Consider the following 20,681-nt stretch of genomic DNA (forward strand, 5'->3'; position numbering starts at 1 on the left):
CAGCCAAAAGACTAGGCTGCCCAGTGTGCCATCTTGTGGCACTAAAGGGGCCGCCCTCTTATGAGGGTCCCCTGCGGGGACAGTCGGTCAGCCCGCAATACTTCTGAAGCTGCAGAATGAGCGCTGCTGACTTTGGAGCTGGGAACCAGGTTTGAGCCTCGGCGTGGGCTCAACGTCCTGTGATTCTGGGCAAATCACTTAACTTCTTCGAGCCTACCACAAAATGAATGTGTTCTTATGTAACATAACTGGTGCTCATGTAAAGTGCTCCAATACCTTCGGGTCGAGTTTGCGTTATATAAATCTGCAAAACAAATATGTAATTTCTATATTTGTAATGTTCCCCACTTGAAGGGGCTCTTATTGTTAAAGAGTGCCATTTCAAAAACCCTTCAATGCAGTAAAAATATTTTAAAGCTGTCGCACGTCAAAATAGTTCTATCTTTGAAACAGCTGGTCGCAGCTAGTATTTTCTTATCGAAGAAATAAGTTTGACTCGTCAGCTTTTACCGCACTGGTGCGGTCATCAGAGCAATTGGGAAGGGGGGCTCACAAAGACTTCACCAAAGCAGTGTGTGTTTTTTCTAAGTTCACTTTCTCTACAACTGCTGAGCGGTTTTTTAAGTGGTTTTAGGGGTTTATTCAGTTTGAATTGGCCTAATCCAATCTCTACCTTGATTTACAATACTCGGACGTTGTTTAATTTCCCTCGAAAATGTTACAGGGCTGGGGATAGAATAATAAAATTAAAAATGTCCTCATGTACCATTTCTATTTGCAACTTTTCCCACATGTTTTGTGTACGAAATAGATAAGTATTTTCTTTCCTAGTTTGTTGTAAGTGTTTTGTGCCTTGAAAACAGCAGGCATAATTTTTCTTGCACTCCCGCAGTTATTGGTCTAGTCTTAACACTACCCGGTGTAGTCCCTTTTCTATGTCGAAAACTGTAGGTCTGTGACTACCGCTCCAAGTTGTCTCTCTTCAATGTCTGTGGCTGTTGACACAGAGTTCAGCCCATGCTTTAGCGTGTCTTGGACGGAAAAGGCGGGGCTAGCTTCTGTCTGTACGCCGATTGGCCCACCGCATGGCCGCTGTTTCCGTTTCAACCATGCCGAAGTCCTCGGAACTTCGCGTTAATGCCCGCTTCGCTTCTCGGTATGAGGCGTACAGAAGGAAGGAGGAACTGCAGCGGCGTGAGTCCTTGGGGCAGCTGGGTGGGGGAATGAGTTGCGGTAGACGACGCCTGGCGTGAGTCCCCTAATTGATTGGGACCCTCACCACATGGGTTTGACATTAGTCCAGTGGTGGACGACTTGGGGTTGGATGTAGTTTACAGTTTTCACCCCCTTGGGTGGAGTTTGCTAGCCTTCTTTCTGGTGGAATTTTAGACATCTTCATTATCCTTACTCTTTGTCACAGTGTATTACTCGTGAGGTGGAGCCACTTAATTGTCAGAGGACCAAATCAGGTAGTGGTGGACTTCACCTAATTCCACACCCCTATTGGAGTGGTATAAGATATGTCCTACTTCACACTAAACCATGTAAGGAAAGAAGCTCCTGGGAGGGCCATTATGATTGTGACAAGGGCTAACGGTAATGAACATTTACCGATAAGTAACCAGAACATTATCCCTTCCTCCTCTGTTCTCGTCCCAGTCAATTACTCATGAGGAATACCAAAGCGTACACGGGCTGAAGAATCACTTCAATCATTACTGCACTTAAATGCTTCCTTTAATAATAAAAGGAAAGACAGAAAAATCAAAGCAGTATGAACCTTCAATGAGTATGGCTGATTCCAAAACTTTATGCCAAAAATATCTTTCTCCACTCCCAAACTCTGAATTTTATTTTGGTACTAAAAGGTCCGAGGAGTAACTCCTGTACCCTATTGGCAGACCTCTGCCAAAGAAACTACTTGCTGAAGAAGCAGATGCCTCTCTTGTCAACTACCCTCCGATACTTTCGGTGGAGAGATACTGGCAGACTCATAGGATGAAGAAATGGTCTCTCAAATCCATCGACTTATAGAAATAATAGATGCTTTACCCAGCATCGGATTGGGAAGTCGGGCATTGGCTGATGGGCTGGTGCCTAAGGGTCACCAGTGGGCCGGTTTTGTCAACCGGCCTCCAGAGCCACTCAGCACCGATCGTTTTCTGGCAACGCTCCCAGGATTTGGACCGCTCTCCCTAGAGTCCTCAGATGCAACCCCTCCTCCTGTTTCAAAAGGGACCTGAAACTCCATCTCCTCAACAAATACTTTGCTGACCAACGTCAACAAACCTAGACTTCAATGTCCGACTTGACTCCTCTCTCTCTTGACATTCAAGGATAGTTGGTGACTGGACTGTGTTAGCCACCTTCGTTTGTTTTCTCTCCCTCCCTTGCACTGTGTACCTATTTTTCATGTTGTATTTTTTTTCTCTGTTTTGCTTCCTTACCGCCTTCCTACTATGTAATGCAACTTTCTTCTGTTTTTACTGTGTGTATGTAAAGCGCTCTGATACCCACGGGTCAAGCTAGCGCTATATAAAACTTTAAAAATAAATAAAGCGCCTTATTGTCTTCCCCACCAGGCCACTGTAATGGGGGCCAGCATCATGGGTAGGAAGGTGCTGAGGGGGTCTCTTTCAGCAGTGTCGTTAGGCCAATAGTGTTCTGTCCGCTGCAGACTTTATCTTGGCCTCTCGTGGGGCCGGCGCAGATGGCCAGAAGCAATGTCCCACTCCCCTGCTGTGGGCCATTATCACCTCGGCTCCCATGGAGCAGCAGCAGCTCTGTGCTTTTCTTTACCCCTCCCCTGCCAGGCAATCACCCTTAGGCTACAGTTGGCTGGGGGAAGTAAGTGAATGGCACTGCTGAGGGCCTGTTATTGGCACCTTGGCCCCAGTGTCTTTCAGGCCTTGGTGGGTGGGAGGGGGTGGGGTGTATGTTTGAATAAACCTCGCTGTGAAGCACCTTTCCCAGAGACGTAAACTGAGGTAATGTTAGGGTCAGAGCTGACGAATGTGGAACTATGGAAATAGGTTCGAGTCCCAGCCTCACCTGCGCATCCTGTGGTTCTGGGCAAATGACTCAATTGCCCAATGCCTAAAATACAAATAAATGTGATCTTCTGTGATGTAACTGGTGGGCATATAATTGCTGCCCTTTTTCCGAGTTTACGCTATATCAAACTACAATTAAAAAAACTGTTACCTTCTGTTTGCTCCTGATTTAAGAATCTGCCAAGGCTGGAACTAAATAAGAGAGGATTCTTTATGCAGTAATAAAAAAAAAGTCCGTATTCCTTCTTAGCATGGTTTTTCTTCCTTTGTTTAGTTTTAACTATCATTAAAGAAGCTTTAGACCACATTTTAAACTGCTTTCTAATTAAGTTTACTGTTTAAACTTTAAGTTACATATCGGTCAAGGGAGAAAATACCAGCTTTAGGTGATATTCTTCATTTTTGTACTGGCAAGGGCATTAAAATACTGGTAATGCCGGATAAAAAAACAGTCAGGTGGCAAACATGGCCATATCAACATAGCCAAATCAGGAGTTGTGGCCTTTGGACCACTTTTATTTCACTTCGCCCGCCCGGCCAAAATGTAGTGCTTCTAGTTTTCACCAATGTTTCTGGCTAAATGAGCTTTAAAATACACAATTAATCATACATTTCTGTAAAAATCAGCCCCATGAGACTAGCCAAATGCTGTTTTGTGAAGGGGCACGATCCGGAATGTGGGCCACTTTTTTGCAGGTGCCCGGGCCGAATTGTGATCCCAATCCGACCCTGGCTTTACCACCCTGGTTACCTCCCCAAAGTTAACAATCAATTTGTTTATTTTCCTGAAAGACTTAGTACGATCTAAGTAAATCACTAGTGCTCTTTTCACATCAAGCAAATGAAGCCGTATCCCATTCAGTTCTCTGCCCTAAGGAAGGGACGGACATTGGTTACAAAACTCCATGACGACTTTCCCTCAGCTGAGAGATTCCTCAGATTAGATCTTGATCAGATGAAATCCTCTTGGCAGCGATTATTGCTTCAGCCACCGCTGAAGTTGTGTTGAAACTTGATTAGTTACAGGTATTTCCTTATAATACTCCATGGACCCTGGATTCCAAAAGTTGAGATGGTCTCATATGCAACCTCGCCCAAGGCACTCACAATGCCACGTGTCCTTGAATTACTCTTCAGACACTATCTTGCAGGGGCTGTGTTGTGCCAGCAACTGAGTTAAGGCCTGTCTCAACCTCGCAGTTTTGTCTTGAGAGAAATAGACCATGCCTTCCTGACTATTGAGCAATTCACTCTTGGGACGGGGGTTCAACTGATATAGTTGAGAATGAAAACGTCAATAGCAAAGGTAGTGGTATTTATCAATAGGGAAGGCGCTCCTAGAAATATTCACTAAAATAATATTGGGTATAGGTGTTTGGTGTGGTGCTAAAATGGGAGAGGAGAACCACCCAACTCCTCCAACCCGACTGTGGTAATGTTACAGTACACAAATAGATATGAAACCCTTAGCACACAACAGAAATAATATCACCATGTTCTTAGTGTGGAAATTCATCAACAATAAATTCAGAAAGAATTTTCTGATGTGAGACTCGGTCTTTTTCTTCTATGTCCTTCTTTAATATCCAGCGCTGTGATTCAGTGGAAAAGCCAATACCAAATGCCTACACGTGTTTCGTCACCTTCACAATTTACATGAGACTTTTTCAAGGCTACATAGAAAATATAAGGAATCCCAGTCATTGAAAACAATAAACCTAAACATTTCTTGCAGAGAGAGCACCTTCATTCCTCCACCGTGACCAATTCAAAACTGTGAATCAAGTTCACTCTGCTGAAACAATAATATGGTGAAAATAGTGAAGCATGTAGCTACGCAGATAATTACTATTCTAATTGTTAGTCAAAATACATTTACAATAGAAGCGGTGTTAAATATGTGTAAAGAGTGTCACGTAATAGTAAGTCACCACTACAACAATGTGTGCGGTGACAATTTTAGAACCACAACCTAATATGAAACCTACACACGTGAGTGCCCTACCAACCATGCGTGTATAAACATAGGGTTCACCAACCTGTATCGGCTTAGTCACTGTCCACTGTGGGTAAAATCAATAATCTATATAAGTGCCCATGTTACACAAATTATTATATTAAAAATCACTTGCTCCAATCTCACAAATTGTTTAAGTACCTGCAAGTTAAACACTTACTTAACGTGTGGTGTTAATTCCGACCCACACGATCCTCCGGCGTGAGTAATATTTCTCTATAGAAGTGTATTGTATTCAAAAGTGATAACGTGCGTGGAAAGCTGTAATAGAATGAGAACCAGTGCTAGTAATAAGTCTATATCATCTTACACGAAAATAATAGCTAGACAAAATTCATAGACCTGTGTCCCAATATATTTAATGCATGTAAACTAAACGTCCTGCGTTCATAACAATAATCTGCAACGCTGAGAGATATGTCAAGGGCAGTAAGTATAAACATCGTTAATACGCTTGTCATAGTATAGGGAGTGAAACAAGGTGACCATTTTCACTAATATTGCTGCCCCCAAAGGATAAAAGGGGGTATCAAAGATAAGCTTATTTCAGCGCACAACGTTTGCTTATTTCCAACAACTATATCAACCAATGTGAGCATCCTCCCCACCTATTCCTTAATGCTAAGTGCTTCGCGTACATATAAAATTCTACCACGTAAATCTTGATAGCTTACCACATCCACGTCTGAACATGCCCAGATCAGCCTCACGCCCGTAACCTCGAGTACAAGGCCGGCTCTTCCGTGTCCGTGTGTTTTTCAACCAATAGACAGCATCACGTGTCCCACCGTATCCGGTGTTGAGACACAACTAATACCGGCGCCATCTTTGAATATGAAAATAGACCACCAAAACGGGTTTCTCATGTCCGTGAGTTAGACAAAGCTGCAGCCAAACGTCCAGAACCGCCAATAGCGGTGCATATAGATTTCACAAATCGGTAAGTCAGCTACAATAAAAGTACTCATGAGTAGGGTGCTTTACCAGGATAAACCTAACGATATATGTGGTGCATAAATGTAAAGCCACCATCCATATTTCTAATCTGAGCCAGAATTGTGGTGAATATGAAAAGACCAATAAGATATCAACCCAAAACTATTTCAGTGCCATTGAAATCTGTGCTCGTGCCAATGTATACAATATCAATATACATAGTACATCCGTGGCAAATCCCTATCCAGGTTTTGTAAAAACCAAGCTACTCCTCATTCTGCAACAAACGCTAAGTATCCTACCATGCGTATAACTGCTACTGCCATTATTTTCACTGCACATATACATTGTAGAGTGAGTGTAGTGTAGTTAAAGTGTTCAGAATGAGGAGAATGGCCGAAATTGAAAAGATAGTGGAATAGTCTAAATGTAAACGTAAATGGAAAATTAATCAAGCGCCAAGTAATGACCGCTATTAATATAGAAATATTGATAATGTGTAGCTCGCAAGCGCAAAGTTCTTCACATATAATTGACGTACTGTCTAAAAATTAGCATGCAAAAACATGCCATATTGACAGCAAAACATCTATATTTTAAGTGGAGTCACAGAGATTTACAGACTCCAAATATATTTTTCAAACATATTAGTTCCTTAACATCTGAATAACAGCATTGACCGTTAGCTGATCTACTGTATATTATATCAAGTTTCTTCACACTGAATTGCATGTTAGATATCATTCTGAATTGATAGTTCCCACAGTTCTACTTATGAGTTATCGCTACTCAGAGGTCACTTGTCTAATGTTATGCTGATAACCATCTCATTAAGTACCTAGGAAGTAATGTAGCTTCTGGTCAATGTTAAGTCCTACCTCAGTAGTCCGTAATCTGAGGATCCAAGTTGCTTCACTCCTCCGTAACTCACGATTACCTCCCCTTGGGTGTCTAAGTGTTTGTTCTATTCCATAGAATCTGAAGTCTTTATTTTTGCCCTGTGAACTGCATTGGTCAATGTGTGTCGCTACAGGGTATCTGATGTCACACTGTTTAATCGCTCTTATGTGTTCACTCCTTCTTTCTCTGTGTACGAATGGTGCTGCCCACATATTTTCTGTTACATCTGCATTCAATAATATACACTACGTACGTACTCATGCAATTTATATTGTTAAGGATCTTATATTGTTTGTCTTCTGGTCCCGTGAATTCTTTCTTTCCACTGTGTGCCCATTTACACGCCACACAGTGTCCACCTTTATGGAAACCAGCACTTTTTACGGTAAGCCAGTCTTTATTTCTGGTCGGAGTCTGGTAACTAGGGCTGAGAATGTTTCTGAGGCACACACCTCTCCTATATGTAATATCAGGTCTTGATTTAATGAAGTCATTTAGGGAAGTATCTCCCTTTAAAATGTGCCAATGTTTATTCAAGCTTTTGATAAGTACCTTGGATAGTGTGCTGTGATTAGTAACCATCCATATCTTATCATCTTTGTTATTAGTTATTTGTTGTTTTCTTTGAGGGTTTCATGTCTCTTGATTTTATTGATGCGAGATCTAACTGAAGTCAATACTTGCTTGTCATATCCTCTTCTGCTGAAACGTGCCATCATGTCATTGGCACAAGCTTCAAATTCAGGGTCAAAGCTGCAATTCCTCCTAGCTCTGATTAGCTCTCCATATGGGATAGCTTTTATTTGATGTGAGGGGTAAGCACTAGAGGCGTGCAATATCGAATTACATACTGTAGTCTTGCGATATAATCGACTTTGAATTTTATTCTCTCTAATGTAGAGTTCTGTGTCCAGGAATGAAATCTTTTCTTTACTGATGTCAAATGTAAATTTAATGTTAAACTCATTCCCATTAAGGTGTTTAACAAATTCATTTAGTTTAATGTTGTCTCCTGTCCATATAATTATACAATCGTCAATATAACGACCCCAATACAAGATGGCGTGATTCCATTTGTTACCTATTGGGCTCCAGATCCACACCTCCTCAAGCCAGCCCATGAATAGATTGGCATACGAAGGTGAGAACCTGGAGCCCATGGCAACGCCCTGTTTTTGTCTGTACCATTGGTCCTTGAAGATAAAAACATTGTTGTCAAGTATGAGTTCGATCATACTAATGATCAATTCAGTCTGTTCCCAGGTGCTGGCTGATCTGACACTCAACATCTTTCTTATAGCTCTCAGTCCGCATTCTCTCCTGATGCTAGTGTACAACGCTGTGACATCTAAAGTGACTAGTGTCATATCATCCTCCCAAACTATATCTGAAAGTATTCCTAGAATATGTTTGGTATCACGAATATAAGAAGGTAAATTGTGAACCAGCGGCTTAAGGTATATGTCCACATATTCAGACAGTCTCTCAGTAGGGCCCTCATTCCCCGAAATAATAGGTTTTCCCGGAGGGAATGAGAGATTCTTGTGGACCTTCGGGAGTGTATAGATGCAAGGGTATCTGGGTCAAAAAACTTTAAGATGGCTCATCTCATCCTCATTCAACAATCCCATGCAATGCCATTGTCTCAGGTGTTTATTAATGTGTTCAGTAAGTTTCCAAACGGGATTTCCCGTAAGTGTCTCATAATGGGTGTTGTCATTCAGTTGGGAAAGGATCTCTGTATCATAATCGCTACTAGTCATGATTACAATATTTCCCCCCTTATCTGCCTCTCTGATAGTTATGCTTGTGTCCTCCCTAAGTTTCTGCAGGGATTTTCTTTCTCCACTAGATAGGTCATCTAGTCCTTTCTTTGGTTGTGAACAGTCAGGTGGCAAACATGGCCATATCAACATAGCCAAATCAGGAGTTGTGGCCTTTGGACTTTTATTTCACTTCGCCCGCCCAACCAAAATGTAGTGCTTCTAGTTTTCACCAATGTTTCTGGCTAAATGAGCCCTACAAAAAAAAAGAATCATACATTTCTCTAAAAATCAGCCCCATGAGACTAGCCAAATGCTGTTTCGTTAAGGGGCACGATCCGGGAATGTGGGCCACTTTTTTGCAGGTGCCCGGGCCGAATTGTGATCCCAATCCGACCCTGGCTTTACCACCCTGGTTACCTCCCCTAAGTTAACAATTTGTCTGTTTTCCTGAAAGACTTAGTACGATCTAAGTAAATCACTAGTGCTCTTTTCACATCAAGCAAATGAAGCCGTATCCCATTCAGTTCTCTGTGCTAAGGAAGGGACGGACATTGGTTACAAAACTCCATGACGACTTTCCCTCAGCTGAGAGATTCCTCAGATTAGATCCTGATCAGCTGAAAACCTCTGGCCAGCCATGATTGCTTCAGCCACCGCTGAAGTTGTGTTGAAACTTGATTAGTTACAGGTATTTCCTTATAATACTCCATGGACCCTGGATTCCAAAAGTTGAGATGGTCTCATATGCAACCTCGCCCAAGGCACCAGAAAAACTCACAATGCCACGTGTCCTAGAATTACTCTTCAAACACTATCTTGCAGGGGCTGTGTTGTGCCAGCAACTGAGTTAAGCGTTACAACAAACAAATGATGGACGGAATGCTGACAATGCAGACATTCTCCCCCAGTCAAGAGATCTGGGTTAAATCCATCGTTCTTTTGCCCACTACGCCACCCCAGTTTAGACATGGCCATATGCAAATCAGTCTTGACCCTGTGCCTCATGGGAACAGTCCAGCCCGAACTGCCAAGCCATGTCTTCCCTGGACCGGAATCAAGCATCCTAGGACCGGTTTCTGGCTATCAGCCGTCATCAGCCAGGATAGCTTGACTCCAGTGGCGTAGTGAGCACGGGTCCCACGTCTGGGAATACCCATCCCACTTAGGGCGAAAAGCGTTACAACACACAAATGATGGACGGAATGCTGACAATGCAGACATTCTCCCCCAGTCAAGAGATCTGGGTTAAATCCATCGTTCTTTTGCCCACTACGCCACCCCAGTTCAGACATGGCCATATGCAAATCAGTCTTGACCCTGTGCCTCGGGGGTTAAGGCCTGTCTCAACCTTGCAGTTTTGTCTTGAGAGAAATAGACCATGCCTTCCTGACTATTGAGCAATTCACTCTTGGGACGGGGGTTCAACTGATATAGTTGAGAATGAAAACGTGTTTGTAGAAATGTTTCCATCTATGGTAGACCTTCCACAGCTTACTGCTCTGATTCAGTCACCAGGAGCCATGGAAAAACATTTAGCCCTTGCAAATGTAGGACAGCTATCAGAGGCACCATCATTTCTGTGAGTACCCTCTGGAAAATTTGATACTAGAGGGCATTACCTGAAACGGATAGTGGATGCCAAAATCGTAGAATCTCAGAAACCGCTGGTGCTTCAACACAATTAGTATATGGAAGTATGCATCCATCAGATTTATTGTAAATAGAAAGTTCATAGGAAAAACCATGGGAATTATCTTTTGTACTGCCTCCATCTTCAAAAGTATATTTTTCACGTGTGTTCACATTCTTCAGTAATATGATGAGATGGAATCCAGTTATTTTTGGATCCAGAAACATTTGTGAGTAAATTTCTTTTCCCTGCTGATGGTGTGGAAACTGAATTGTATCATTCTTTTCAATTAGTGCTTGTATTGATTATTGCAAAGCCTCCAACTTTTCTTTGCCTATCAGTTCACGAGGAAGAATGGTCCCCCTATCCGGCGGAGTGAAGGGAAATTCCATTCTGTAGCCATGCTCCACTATCTGTAGGGCCCAAGCATCAGAGGTGGATTGTTTCCAAGCTTCCAGAAAGTGAGTAATCCTCCCTCCATCTGGCTAATGTGGGTCATTTCAAGCGTGGTAAGGATCTAGATTTGTTATTCCCTGAAAGGCGTCTGCTCTTATTGTCATTCTGAGATTTGAAGGACTTCCCCTCCTGTCTCTTTAAACCTTGATTATATTTTCCCCGAGATGGCTGGCGAAAAGACTTGAGATTTAAAACTAGAAGAGACTGATGATGAAGATTGGTATTGTCTAAAAGAAAAGGGCGTTTTCTCCTTTAAAAAGTGTTTGTAACTTCTCCTCCAATTCCGGTTCAAAGAGCTTAATACTTTCAAAAGTCATTCGAAGGGTTGCATTCTCTTTTGCATAATCTATGTACCAGTCTTGGAAAAAAACATTCCTTCTTGCAGCTACTGTGGCTCAGTGGAAATGCTACAGCCCTACAACTTCGAAAGAAATGTCAAACAGAAATTTGGCTTGTTAATCAAGGCTCTCAATCAGGTCTGAACATTCTTCTGCTTCCTGAACTGCTTTAAAAAGCACCTTAAAATCAGCCAGCATAGATCGGGTCGTATATCCTCCATAAATCCCTCCATGTATTGGTAGATTGGAAGCTACATATGATTTTTTTCAAAGACAAATTCCTTTTTATGAAATGAACTACCAGCATTTGTAAAGCGCCCAGCTACCTCCGGAGAGGTGTCCCAGTGCTGGGGGCCGTCGGGAAGAATTAGCTAGCTATTGCCCAGAGTCACCCGGCGCTGGAGATCGAACCGTGAGCCCCTGTGTTCCAGAGTCATCCACCCTGGCCGCTGCACCACACCTCTTCCCAAAGGATCTTTGATAATAATTTCTGAAGCCATTGAAGTATGACCAGCTAAACTGTCAATCAGGGAATCCACTGAAACTGATTTCAGAAACTTCTTATCTATATTTTCCAGAGGGTTGAGCTTCAACATGAATCGAGGCATCCCAATTCGGTCTGGGTCCTTCCATTCTCTCTAAATCACATCAGACGCATGTTTATAAATAGGTAAAGAAGGTGTTTGAGATTTTACAAATTGCCTCAAGACCAGTTCAATAGAAGTAGAAGGAAGCTCCAACGCAGAGAACCCCGTATTCATTTGTACTCTGGACAATATTTCAAGCACCATATCTTTAATTAGTTGCCTTTAAACTGATGATTGAGTAAGCTCTTCCTCTGTTTCATCACCACTGTAGGAAGACATTAGTCCTTTTCTTATCCACCTTCTTATGCACCTCCTTTCAAATCCCACAAGGTATCTGGTAGCACTCTGTTAACTGTTTCCTCAAACGATTTATCCCCATGAGGATCTAGAGATCTTTTGTACTTCTTCCTGGGGGAAGACCTGGACATAGATAAAGAATCCAAACACATACCAGAGGATTCCATATGCTTACTTTTTTATTAAGTCTCCCCATCTTGGCAGAGTAAAGAACAACAAAATGGGGAAAAATACTGACATCAACTAATTCCAAGAAATATGTAGAACCAGCAGTCAAAGCAGCAACTTACCTGCTTCCAGTGTTCCTTTAATTGGGCAGAAGATGACCGCTGAAAGAAACAAAATCTTGAACATGCGCATCATCCTAAAATAACAGTGTGCATGCTTTGCTAGCCGATACTGCCTCCACACGCATGCACTAGTAGAGGATGAAAATAGATAAATGGCACAACGTCGGCCGCGCCTATGAATGCGACTGGTACGAAACAACCATCCCACCAACCCTTGTGCTTCCATCAAGGTCACAGATGAGAGAGCCACAAGAAAGTCTGTATTCTCCCTAAACTGCCCACTTCAGGAGAAAGGTATTTTCAAACAATTGCCATGAACGCTTGGGTGGAGCCACTCACTTTCTCCGTGCCTTCTTAATGCTCCCCTGTAGGATATAGGCACCGCACCACAGCCCGGCAAGGTGTGGTCTTCCTCTGTCAACCATCAAGAACATCTGCCAGGCAGAGATCTAACTCCTACCTCCTTTTCTCATTCCTCGAGATGGGAACAAAAATCAGGAAGAGGGGCGCGATTGGCCATATTCTATACCAGCCAAATCTGAGTAGGATTAGGTCAAGTCCACCCCTACTTCCTGATTGGTCCTGTCAATGAGGTGGGTCCACCTCACGAGAAATTGACTGGGATGAAGACATAGAGATAATGCACCAACACCCTCACCATAAACAGTGTTATCTAGTTACTATAAACCCAGGGGTCTCTCCAAATATGTTAGATGTGAACTCGCATAATAACATCTCCCGCATCGTGAGATCACCCGCATCGTGAGATCAGCCTCCTCATCTGCTCCTGCCTTACTGGTGGTGTTTCTTGGGTAGGCCTGCTAACAAGAGGGCCATTCTTCATGTGAATAACCTCCTGTGGTAGATTACTTTGGCTACAGAATTGTTTTTACCTACCATGTACTGAATCTCTATTAGGGTTGCTTTTCCCTCCCCACCATTGCTGCTACTTTCCCTTTAAGTGCTAGGAGCTTGTCCTGGGGCAAGCGGCAGTCACTGACTCCAGCCAATGATTGAATCTCAATGCTCAAGAAGAAGAGGCAGATAACTGGATCCACTGTCTTGTCTCCAGCTAGAGAGATACTGCAGGATTCTACTAAAACCTGCAAAGCCTTAAGCAGCTCAGCGCATTCACTCAAACTTGGTTCCTCAGCAAAGAGGAAGTTATCCATCTCATGACCCTCCACCTTTCTGGGTGCATCTTATGCCCTGCCCACTCCGTGAAGGAGCTGAACATCTCTAGGTATGCACAGGACATGGTGCATCCCGTAGGCATGTATTTATCCAAGTAAATGACCCTCTCAAAACCTAGAAACCGAAGCACTCTGGGTGAACTGTCAGGAACCTGAATGCAGAATCAGTATCAAACTTTGCCATCAGCGCTGCTTGCAAGCGAACCCTCAACAGCAAATGGCTATAAGACTGTCCACAACTGTTGGTCTGGCCATCCTGGATTGAATCAACCTTGGCGAAGGAGAGGTGAGGTAGCACTGATCATGTTCCTTCTTGTGGATGATGCCAGAGGGGACTCGAGTTCAGCAAAAGGGAGGTCTCTCAGTGGGCCCTGAAATCTTCAAAAGCACAACTTCTTAATTTTATCTCCCAACACTCATGGGAGCTCACTTCCGAAGGTCCAACAGAAGACCTGTGCCACTAAAACTTGTTTTATTTAGGGCTGACCACTGTGGCTTGCTGTTCAAGCCCCACCAAATTTGACCTGCCCAATCTTACGGTAGAGTTTTCGCGGGCTCTTCTGGCCCCCTGCAGGCCCGTTAACAGCGCTGCTTCTAGCATCTTCATTCTGCCAAGGGGACTACTATCCTCCGCACTACAGACCCTCAGTGAAGTTACTCTCCTGCCCTTTGAAGGCTTTTGCTTCACAAGCTGGGCCCCAGCCTTTCTCGAGGCTGTAAATCTGACAAATTTGCATTTGTATTTACCCACCTAGTGATGTGGAGTTTGACCACTCTGTATTTGTAGCAAATGGCCACCACTCAAAAGAGAAGTTTGGGTGCCAACTAAGTTGTGTGCTTTTCATATCTGAAAAAGACTTCTAGCTGCAGATTCCTTACCTTTTGAATTTCCCAGGTGTCTGACTCGATCCATATACTTTTGAGTACCCCTCCACGCCATCGGGTAGCTCCATTCGGCTCTGCATCACAGTCGCCTATATAGGCTCCACCCAGGCACGCAGACGTCAGTTCTTTTTTTATTTTTTGAGCTGATAAGGAGAAGAGCTACCCCTCTGTCTCTTTTTGACATACTTTTTTTTATGTTTTGTCGTTTTATTTTACTTGTCGAGGGATGATGGCCTCCTAGATAGGTAGGGTTTAAGCCATGTGGCGCCTGTCACCATGCCATGTCTGGTACCGATCCATACCATGTGTGCTTATGGTGTCTCCAGCTCGACCACGACTCAAAGTTGTGCTCGGACTGCCGGGCCATGGCGCCAAAGGCTTTGTGAAAGTGGTCCTTAAAGCTACTTGAGACCCAGCATTCGACACCATATAGTGCGCCTCCTAGAAGGTCTCGATCCCGATCGAGGAAGAGAAGGTTACGGGACCGCTCCAGGAGGCCGAAGTATTCTTCATCACACTCGCAGTCCTCTGGACATTCGGGGAAGAAGTAGTAGTCTAGACGTACTTTGACTTTACCTTGTCCGTTGAGGATTGATGAGTGCGGAACATCAACGTTCAGGCACGGTTTTGCAGAGCCTTTGCCAGGCTCGACTCCGTGCTTTCCCCGGTTTCCGTGAGCTGGAGCGACCGCTCAAATAAGAGTTTTACGAGGCCATGCGCCAAGTATTTGAGCGGACAACCCCTTTGGTGTGCCTGCTGGCCCTGCGCGGTCAGAAGGGGTCAATCGGGTTCCGTGCAGACTGCACCGGCTTTGGGTCTCATGGATCATCCCAGATCTAGATCCGAGCCAGTCATGCCAACGCGACCTTCCCCGGCGCCTGTCCTGAAGTCGATGCTTGCGGTGCCAGCCCCATTCTGATTCCAACTACTCTGTTGGAACGGCGTTGCTCAATGCTAATTCCAGTGCCAAGGCTCTAGGTCGTTGCCTGAACGTTTTGAGGATACAGGCATGGGAGAAGAGTGGAAGGGGTCACTGGACCCTATAGAATGGTGAGGAATTGGACTGTATGAGGAGCTTGCGGAAACCAGTGGTCTTGACACCTCTCCAGATACTAGTATGCTCTCTCCATCTACTGTGGCTACAGAGGAAGGAGTGTCTCATGCTATGGTGGTGAAGAGGGCAGCGGAGGTCCTTGGCCTGGACCTGCCCTCGGTGCAGGTCAACACTAACCTCTTGACTGAAGTTCTCCAGCTTGGGGCTTTCCCTTCCAAACCTCTTTTGCCCTTCAATGAAGCACTGATGGATGCCAATCAATCAATATAAACTTTATTCGGTCTTTGAGATAAAAACCATAAAGGTGATACAGACCATAACAATCACATCAAATATCAATCATCCTCAATATGATCACATAAAAACCCATTAAAAAATAAATACCCTGATAAGTTATAGAAGAAGTAATAAGAAAATGACTACTGCCCTGCCCACCCCAGGGGTCTAATCACAACTATTTCTCAGTCTAACAGCAACTTTTAAAAAGCTGAGAATGTTAAGAATGATATCTCCTGGAAGCATTTGCAGGTATACAAGGGCGGGTCGATCCAGGATAAAATTGGCCTTTTTCAATACTGGGATGATATGTTGTTTCCTAGGTGCAGTATAAATACTGCAAAACATGGTAAAACATAGCGTGTCCTGTTTTTTTTGTTAATTTTTTTATTATTATTATTTTTTTTTTGCCCAGTTGTGTTTCTGCTTATCAACCCTATCTGGGTTCCTAAATAAGTCTCCCCTGCCTAGATTAAAAAAACCAGTCCATGATATATTTAATCTAGGGGATGTTAAGGGAGTAATCCAGAGCCAGGCAATCCTGATCTCTATGCTCAGTTGGATCCTAGGCCAGGTCCAGATATTCATCCAGAGGGAGAGGGGACGAAAGGCAGTGATGTCTGTTAAATAGGTCACTCCCATTTCTCCATGCACTGAAAAGGTGAGGTAGTTTGCTGGACACACAAGTCTCAAAAAAGCGTTTTCCACAATTTGCAACTTTTAGTGGTATATCCCCAGATTTCGCTCCCGTAAACTGCTTTGGTAATGCACTTAGCCCTATACATCTGTAAAAGAGCTCCAGTGGGTCTGCTGCCCAACTATGTAGCAAAATGAAATACAGCAGCGTTCGCCTTGACAAAATCCTCTCTTTTTTTTTTTTTTCCTTTTAACCAGGAGGCTCCACCTAAGGGCAGAGTCGAACAATATGACCCAGATAAGAAAATACTCCGGTCTTTGGCACTGGGGGAAGACCCAACTTTAGAGGAGATTGATATGGTGGATTGGGGGCCCTACAACCATCACAAAAGATTTTTTATCATTCACTAATAAATCCAGCTCCTAATGAAATGAACGAAAGGATTCAATAAAAATATGCAAACCCTTGGCAGTTCTGGCCATAAGGATCGCATCATCTGCGTATAATGAAACTGGCAGATGCCGAGGCCCCACCTGCGGACAATCTACATTTTATTCTCATAGAACCTGCTTCCGGTTGTTAACGGACCTCCTTCTAGGCATTTGGTCCAAGCATAAGGCTCCTGTGAATAGGACAATAGCATGCCTCCGTCGCCCTGCCCCGGGTAATCCACGTTTTCTCAGCCACGTTTTCTCAGCCAACATCCTACCCCTGAGAGCTTGGTAGTCTAAGCTCAACATCCCATGTCGCATTCCCTTCTGCTCCCCCAGACGGGGAATCGAAGAGGCTGGACGCACTTGGGAAGATGTCATTTTATTCCGCCAGCCTAGCATTGCAGGCAGTGACGCCGCATGCCTTTTTGCCTGTTTCTCACATACCTTATGGTAAATGGTTGCGCAAGTGCTGCCACAAGTCCTGAAGGAGGCTCAGGCTGTGCTCTCCCAAGCAGTGAGAGATGGGAGGGATGCAGCAAAGTTCATTATTAGATGTGGTCTGAATACAATTTACTCGCTGGGCAAAGCAGTTTTGTCGAAGGTGGCCTTTCAGGGGATGTCAAGGCCAACCTCATGGACATGCCCTTCAATGTGACTCTTCTCTTAGGAAAGAAGGCAGACTCAGCGCTGGATAGCTTCAAGGACTTGCGGGCTACGACCAGTTCCTTGGGCCTCTCAGTGACACCTTGCCCCTGTTTGCCTTTCGTGACTGTGGAAGGGGCTTTTAACTGCGTCAACCATACTACAGCCACCATCCTGCACATTCTTTCAAAGTTATGCGTGGACGTGGATCCTGTGCTTTTCAACCTTGTTGGAATTGTAGCTAGAAGTTGTCCGCCACCAAACGCCCGGTAGCTGCAGGCTTTAAGTCCTTTTAGTTTGGATCTGCAAGACCATGGTTGTCCAGTTGGAGGGAGACTCCAACATCATTCCCTCCACTGGCAATACATAACACTGGACGAATAGGTTTCGCAGATCATTCGGAGGTGTTACTCCCTCGTTTTCTAATCTTTCCCTCCCTGTAGGAAGCTGGCTCTGTATATACTGTATCAAAGTAAGGTATAGTGTGAGCAGAGTCCAGTGGATCCCCAGAGGTATAGCAAAGGCTAAAGTAGATAATACCTTACTGTTTTTTGTTGTGTGGTTAAACAGTCAGGCATATCAGAGGGTAGTGTTAAGCATGTGTTGTACACACTCAGGCAAGAAATTATGTCACACACTTAAACTGAATCCAGACCAATTGGTTGTATAAAAAATTGTTACTTTGTCATTTTTATTACTAGAGACAAGATTTGCTCAGTAGCAGGTAAGTGATACTTTCAATACAATGATACTGTTCAAGATACAGTGTGTTCTAGTTGTGCAGAAGCATACACATTACTTTACAGTCAAGAAAATGGGATGTAAGTTCTTTTGAATGCTTGCCATTACTTTAGATTACTTGCTAGTTACTTTGTAGTTACTTTTCTGTTTTGGGGTGAAACAAACTAGTAACACAATTTAGGGCAGGCATTACAGTATATCAGTAAGCAGGCTATCTCTTTTAAAGACACTAAGTTACTTTTGTTGCAGTACAAGACAGGGTCAACCGTTAGAACATTTTTCAGAGAAAAATCCACCATACAATCCTATGGAGAAAAACGAAGTGTTAAGTTTGCAGGTACGTAAACTGTTTTGCAGTTCAGTCTCAGGCTGGTAGTTCTTACACTGGGCAAGGGTCAGGAAGGTAAGGAGAGTGCAGCACTGGGGCGCCCAGGTGCGGAGGTCAAAGGAGAGGTTGGGCCCATTGCAATACTAAGGAGACAGGGGGCACTCGGAAGAGCACCAGTCACAGGTAGATGATGCCTGCCGTTTCTGGGTCAGGGCCCATGGGTCAAAGGTAAGCACAAAGGGGGCCTCCAGTAGGCACCAGCAGCGCACCTCCAGCGGCACACGGGCGGAAGGGTGCAAAGTAGGCGACGGGCTCCCACTGGAGGACCTCGGTCGGGACGAAATGCTGGAGGCTTGGACCAGGAGGCTGGACGAAGGCGGCCCAGACTGGACAGGTAAGTTGGATAGCTGGGGGATACCTGGGCACCGTCAGCTGGTCTCCCCAAAAGTTGGGGGTGGAGGAGGTAGGCGTACCTTTTGGTGTTAGTTTCTTTAGCTGGCTCCGGTCGCAGTTGGGGGAGACCCTTCGGACAGAGGCTGCAGGCGTCTTTCAGACAAGGTAAGGATCGCCGAAATGTCTCGGGGTAAGTGGTTCACTCGAACTCGGCCCGTCGGTGTTGGGTGCAGAGTGGTGCAGTGTCACAGATGTGCCTGGATTTGGAGACTGGTGTTGGGTTCTTTGCTGGACAAATCGGGTGTCCACAGGAGACTGGAATCTTTGTCGAAGACAGCACAGGTCCTCTGGGGTTCTTTAAGTTGCTGGCTGTGGGCCATGCTGATTTTGGGAAGCAGGGTCACTGGAGGAGGAGACAGGCCAATAGGGCTGGGGCCAAGTCAGTTGTCGTCTTCTCCACTTCTGCACAGCTCTTTGGTCATTCTTATTATGTCGTCAAATCTGAAGTTTGGGTTCAGGGCTGCTCCCTAAATACTCTATTTAGTGGGAGTTTTAGGGGTCTCAAGGTAGTAGCCAGTGGACTACTAACCTAAGGGTGACTACACCCTTGTGTGCTCACCCCACGTGGGGGAGTGAGCACATTCCCTAACCCTGATTGGGGGATGCCCCCCATCAGCAACATGGCAGGCACGGAGGGGTGGGCTTTACCTCGCTTCCCTCACCTGAGGGGTTGAGTTTGTCAGAGGTGGACACACCTCCTGGGCCTGCTAAAGCTTCCTGCCTGTCTTCCTGCCGAAAAGGGTGTGAGACAGAAAGGGGGCCTGCTCCAGATAATAGAAGATGCTGGGGGTCTCGTTGCAAAGGTGGCAAGGCCTTTGAAGCTCCCCTGCCACAGATGGCTCTTCCTGACCTGGGGGAGGTGTGAATACCTCTGCCTAGGAAAGGCTTTGTTTCTTGGCCCTGGGAGGGTAGGCTCCCACCCCAGGGATCCAGAAACCTGTCTCGTGGTGGCAGGCTTTTGTTTACCAGTCAGCAACCCACTAGTGGTTGGGTTGGTTTGGTTCAGGAGCCCCATCTAGAAGGGACCCCTGAATGCATGGGATAATAAATCTGACACTGGAATCAGCACAGGTTTATTATTCTGATACCAAACATCCTAGGATTCAGTAAAGCAGTTATGGTGCTAGGAAACTCGTAATAACCAATTTCAGACCACATACTCATGATGGCTTTATTGGGCACTTCTAATATCTAAGAATGACCTTGGAAATTATAGGGTCCTGTCTGCTTATGCAGATAGGACCTCACGTGAGAATTAGGGCACCCTGCCTTAAGGTTGCATACCTAGGCCTCATGTAGTGCTGGGCAGGCATTACACCCAGGGATGTGTGCCATGTCGACTCTTTGCTTTTAGCTGTACCACAACACAGGCTGCAATGGCTAAGGTGCATGTTTGAGGTGAGGGGTATCTGAGAGCGGCATAATACATGCTGCAGCCCTCGGAGGCCTTTCCCTGGCTACCATGCCCGTGGTACCATAGGTACCCCTTACAAAGGACTTGCATGTAGGCCAGAGTTTTTCCAATTGTGGAAACAATGGTACAGGTTAGGGAAAGAACACAGGCCCTGGGTGCCTGATTGGCAGGGACCCAGGGCACACTCGGTCAAAGTGTATCAGAAATCTGGCAAAAGGTGGGATGGTTATTGCAACAGAATCCTACTTTCCTACGTGCCCCCTTTACTGCCATCTCGAGAACGACTGGTGGAGGTTCATATCTTGCTCCAAGAGGAAGTTACAGCTCTCTTGGCCAAGGTGGCCATAGAAAAAG

The 20,681-nt window shown here is 44.8% G+C and overlaps 1 protein-coding gene across 1 annotated transcript in view; it reads left to right on the forward strand.

Annotated features, from left to right (window-relative positions):
- The first annotated feature begins 1,036 nt into the window (after positions 1-1,036).
- Positions 1,037-20,681, forward strand: part of KRI1 (KRI1 homolog) — a 97,596-nt gene continuing 77,951 nt past the window's right edge. The window contains exon 1 of the mRNA XM_085600690.1: positions 1,037-1,194. Within this exon, the coding sequence (XP_085456816.1) occupies positions 1,086-1,194 (109 nt within the window). The 5' untranslated portion in view covers positions 1,037-1,085. The remainder of the gene's footprint in view (positions 1,195-20,681) is intronic.

This window comes from Triturus cristatus, chromosome 4_2 (genome assembly GCF_964204655.1).
Source record: "Triturus cristatus chromosome 4_2, aTriCri1.1, whole genome shotgun sequence".
NCBI classification, from domain to species: Eukaryota; Metazoa; Chordata; class Amphibia; order Caudata; family Salamandridae; genus Triturus; species Triturus cristatus.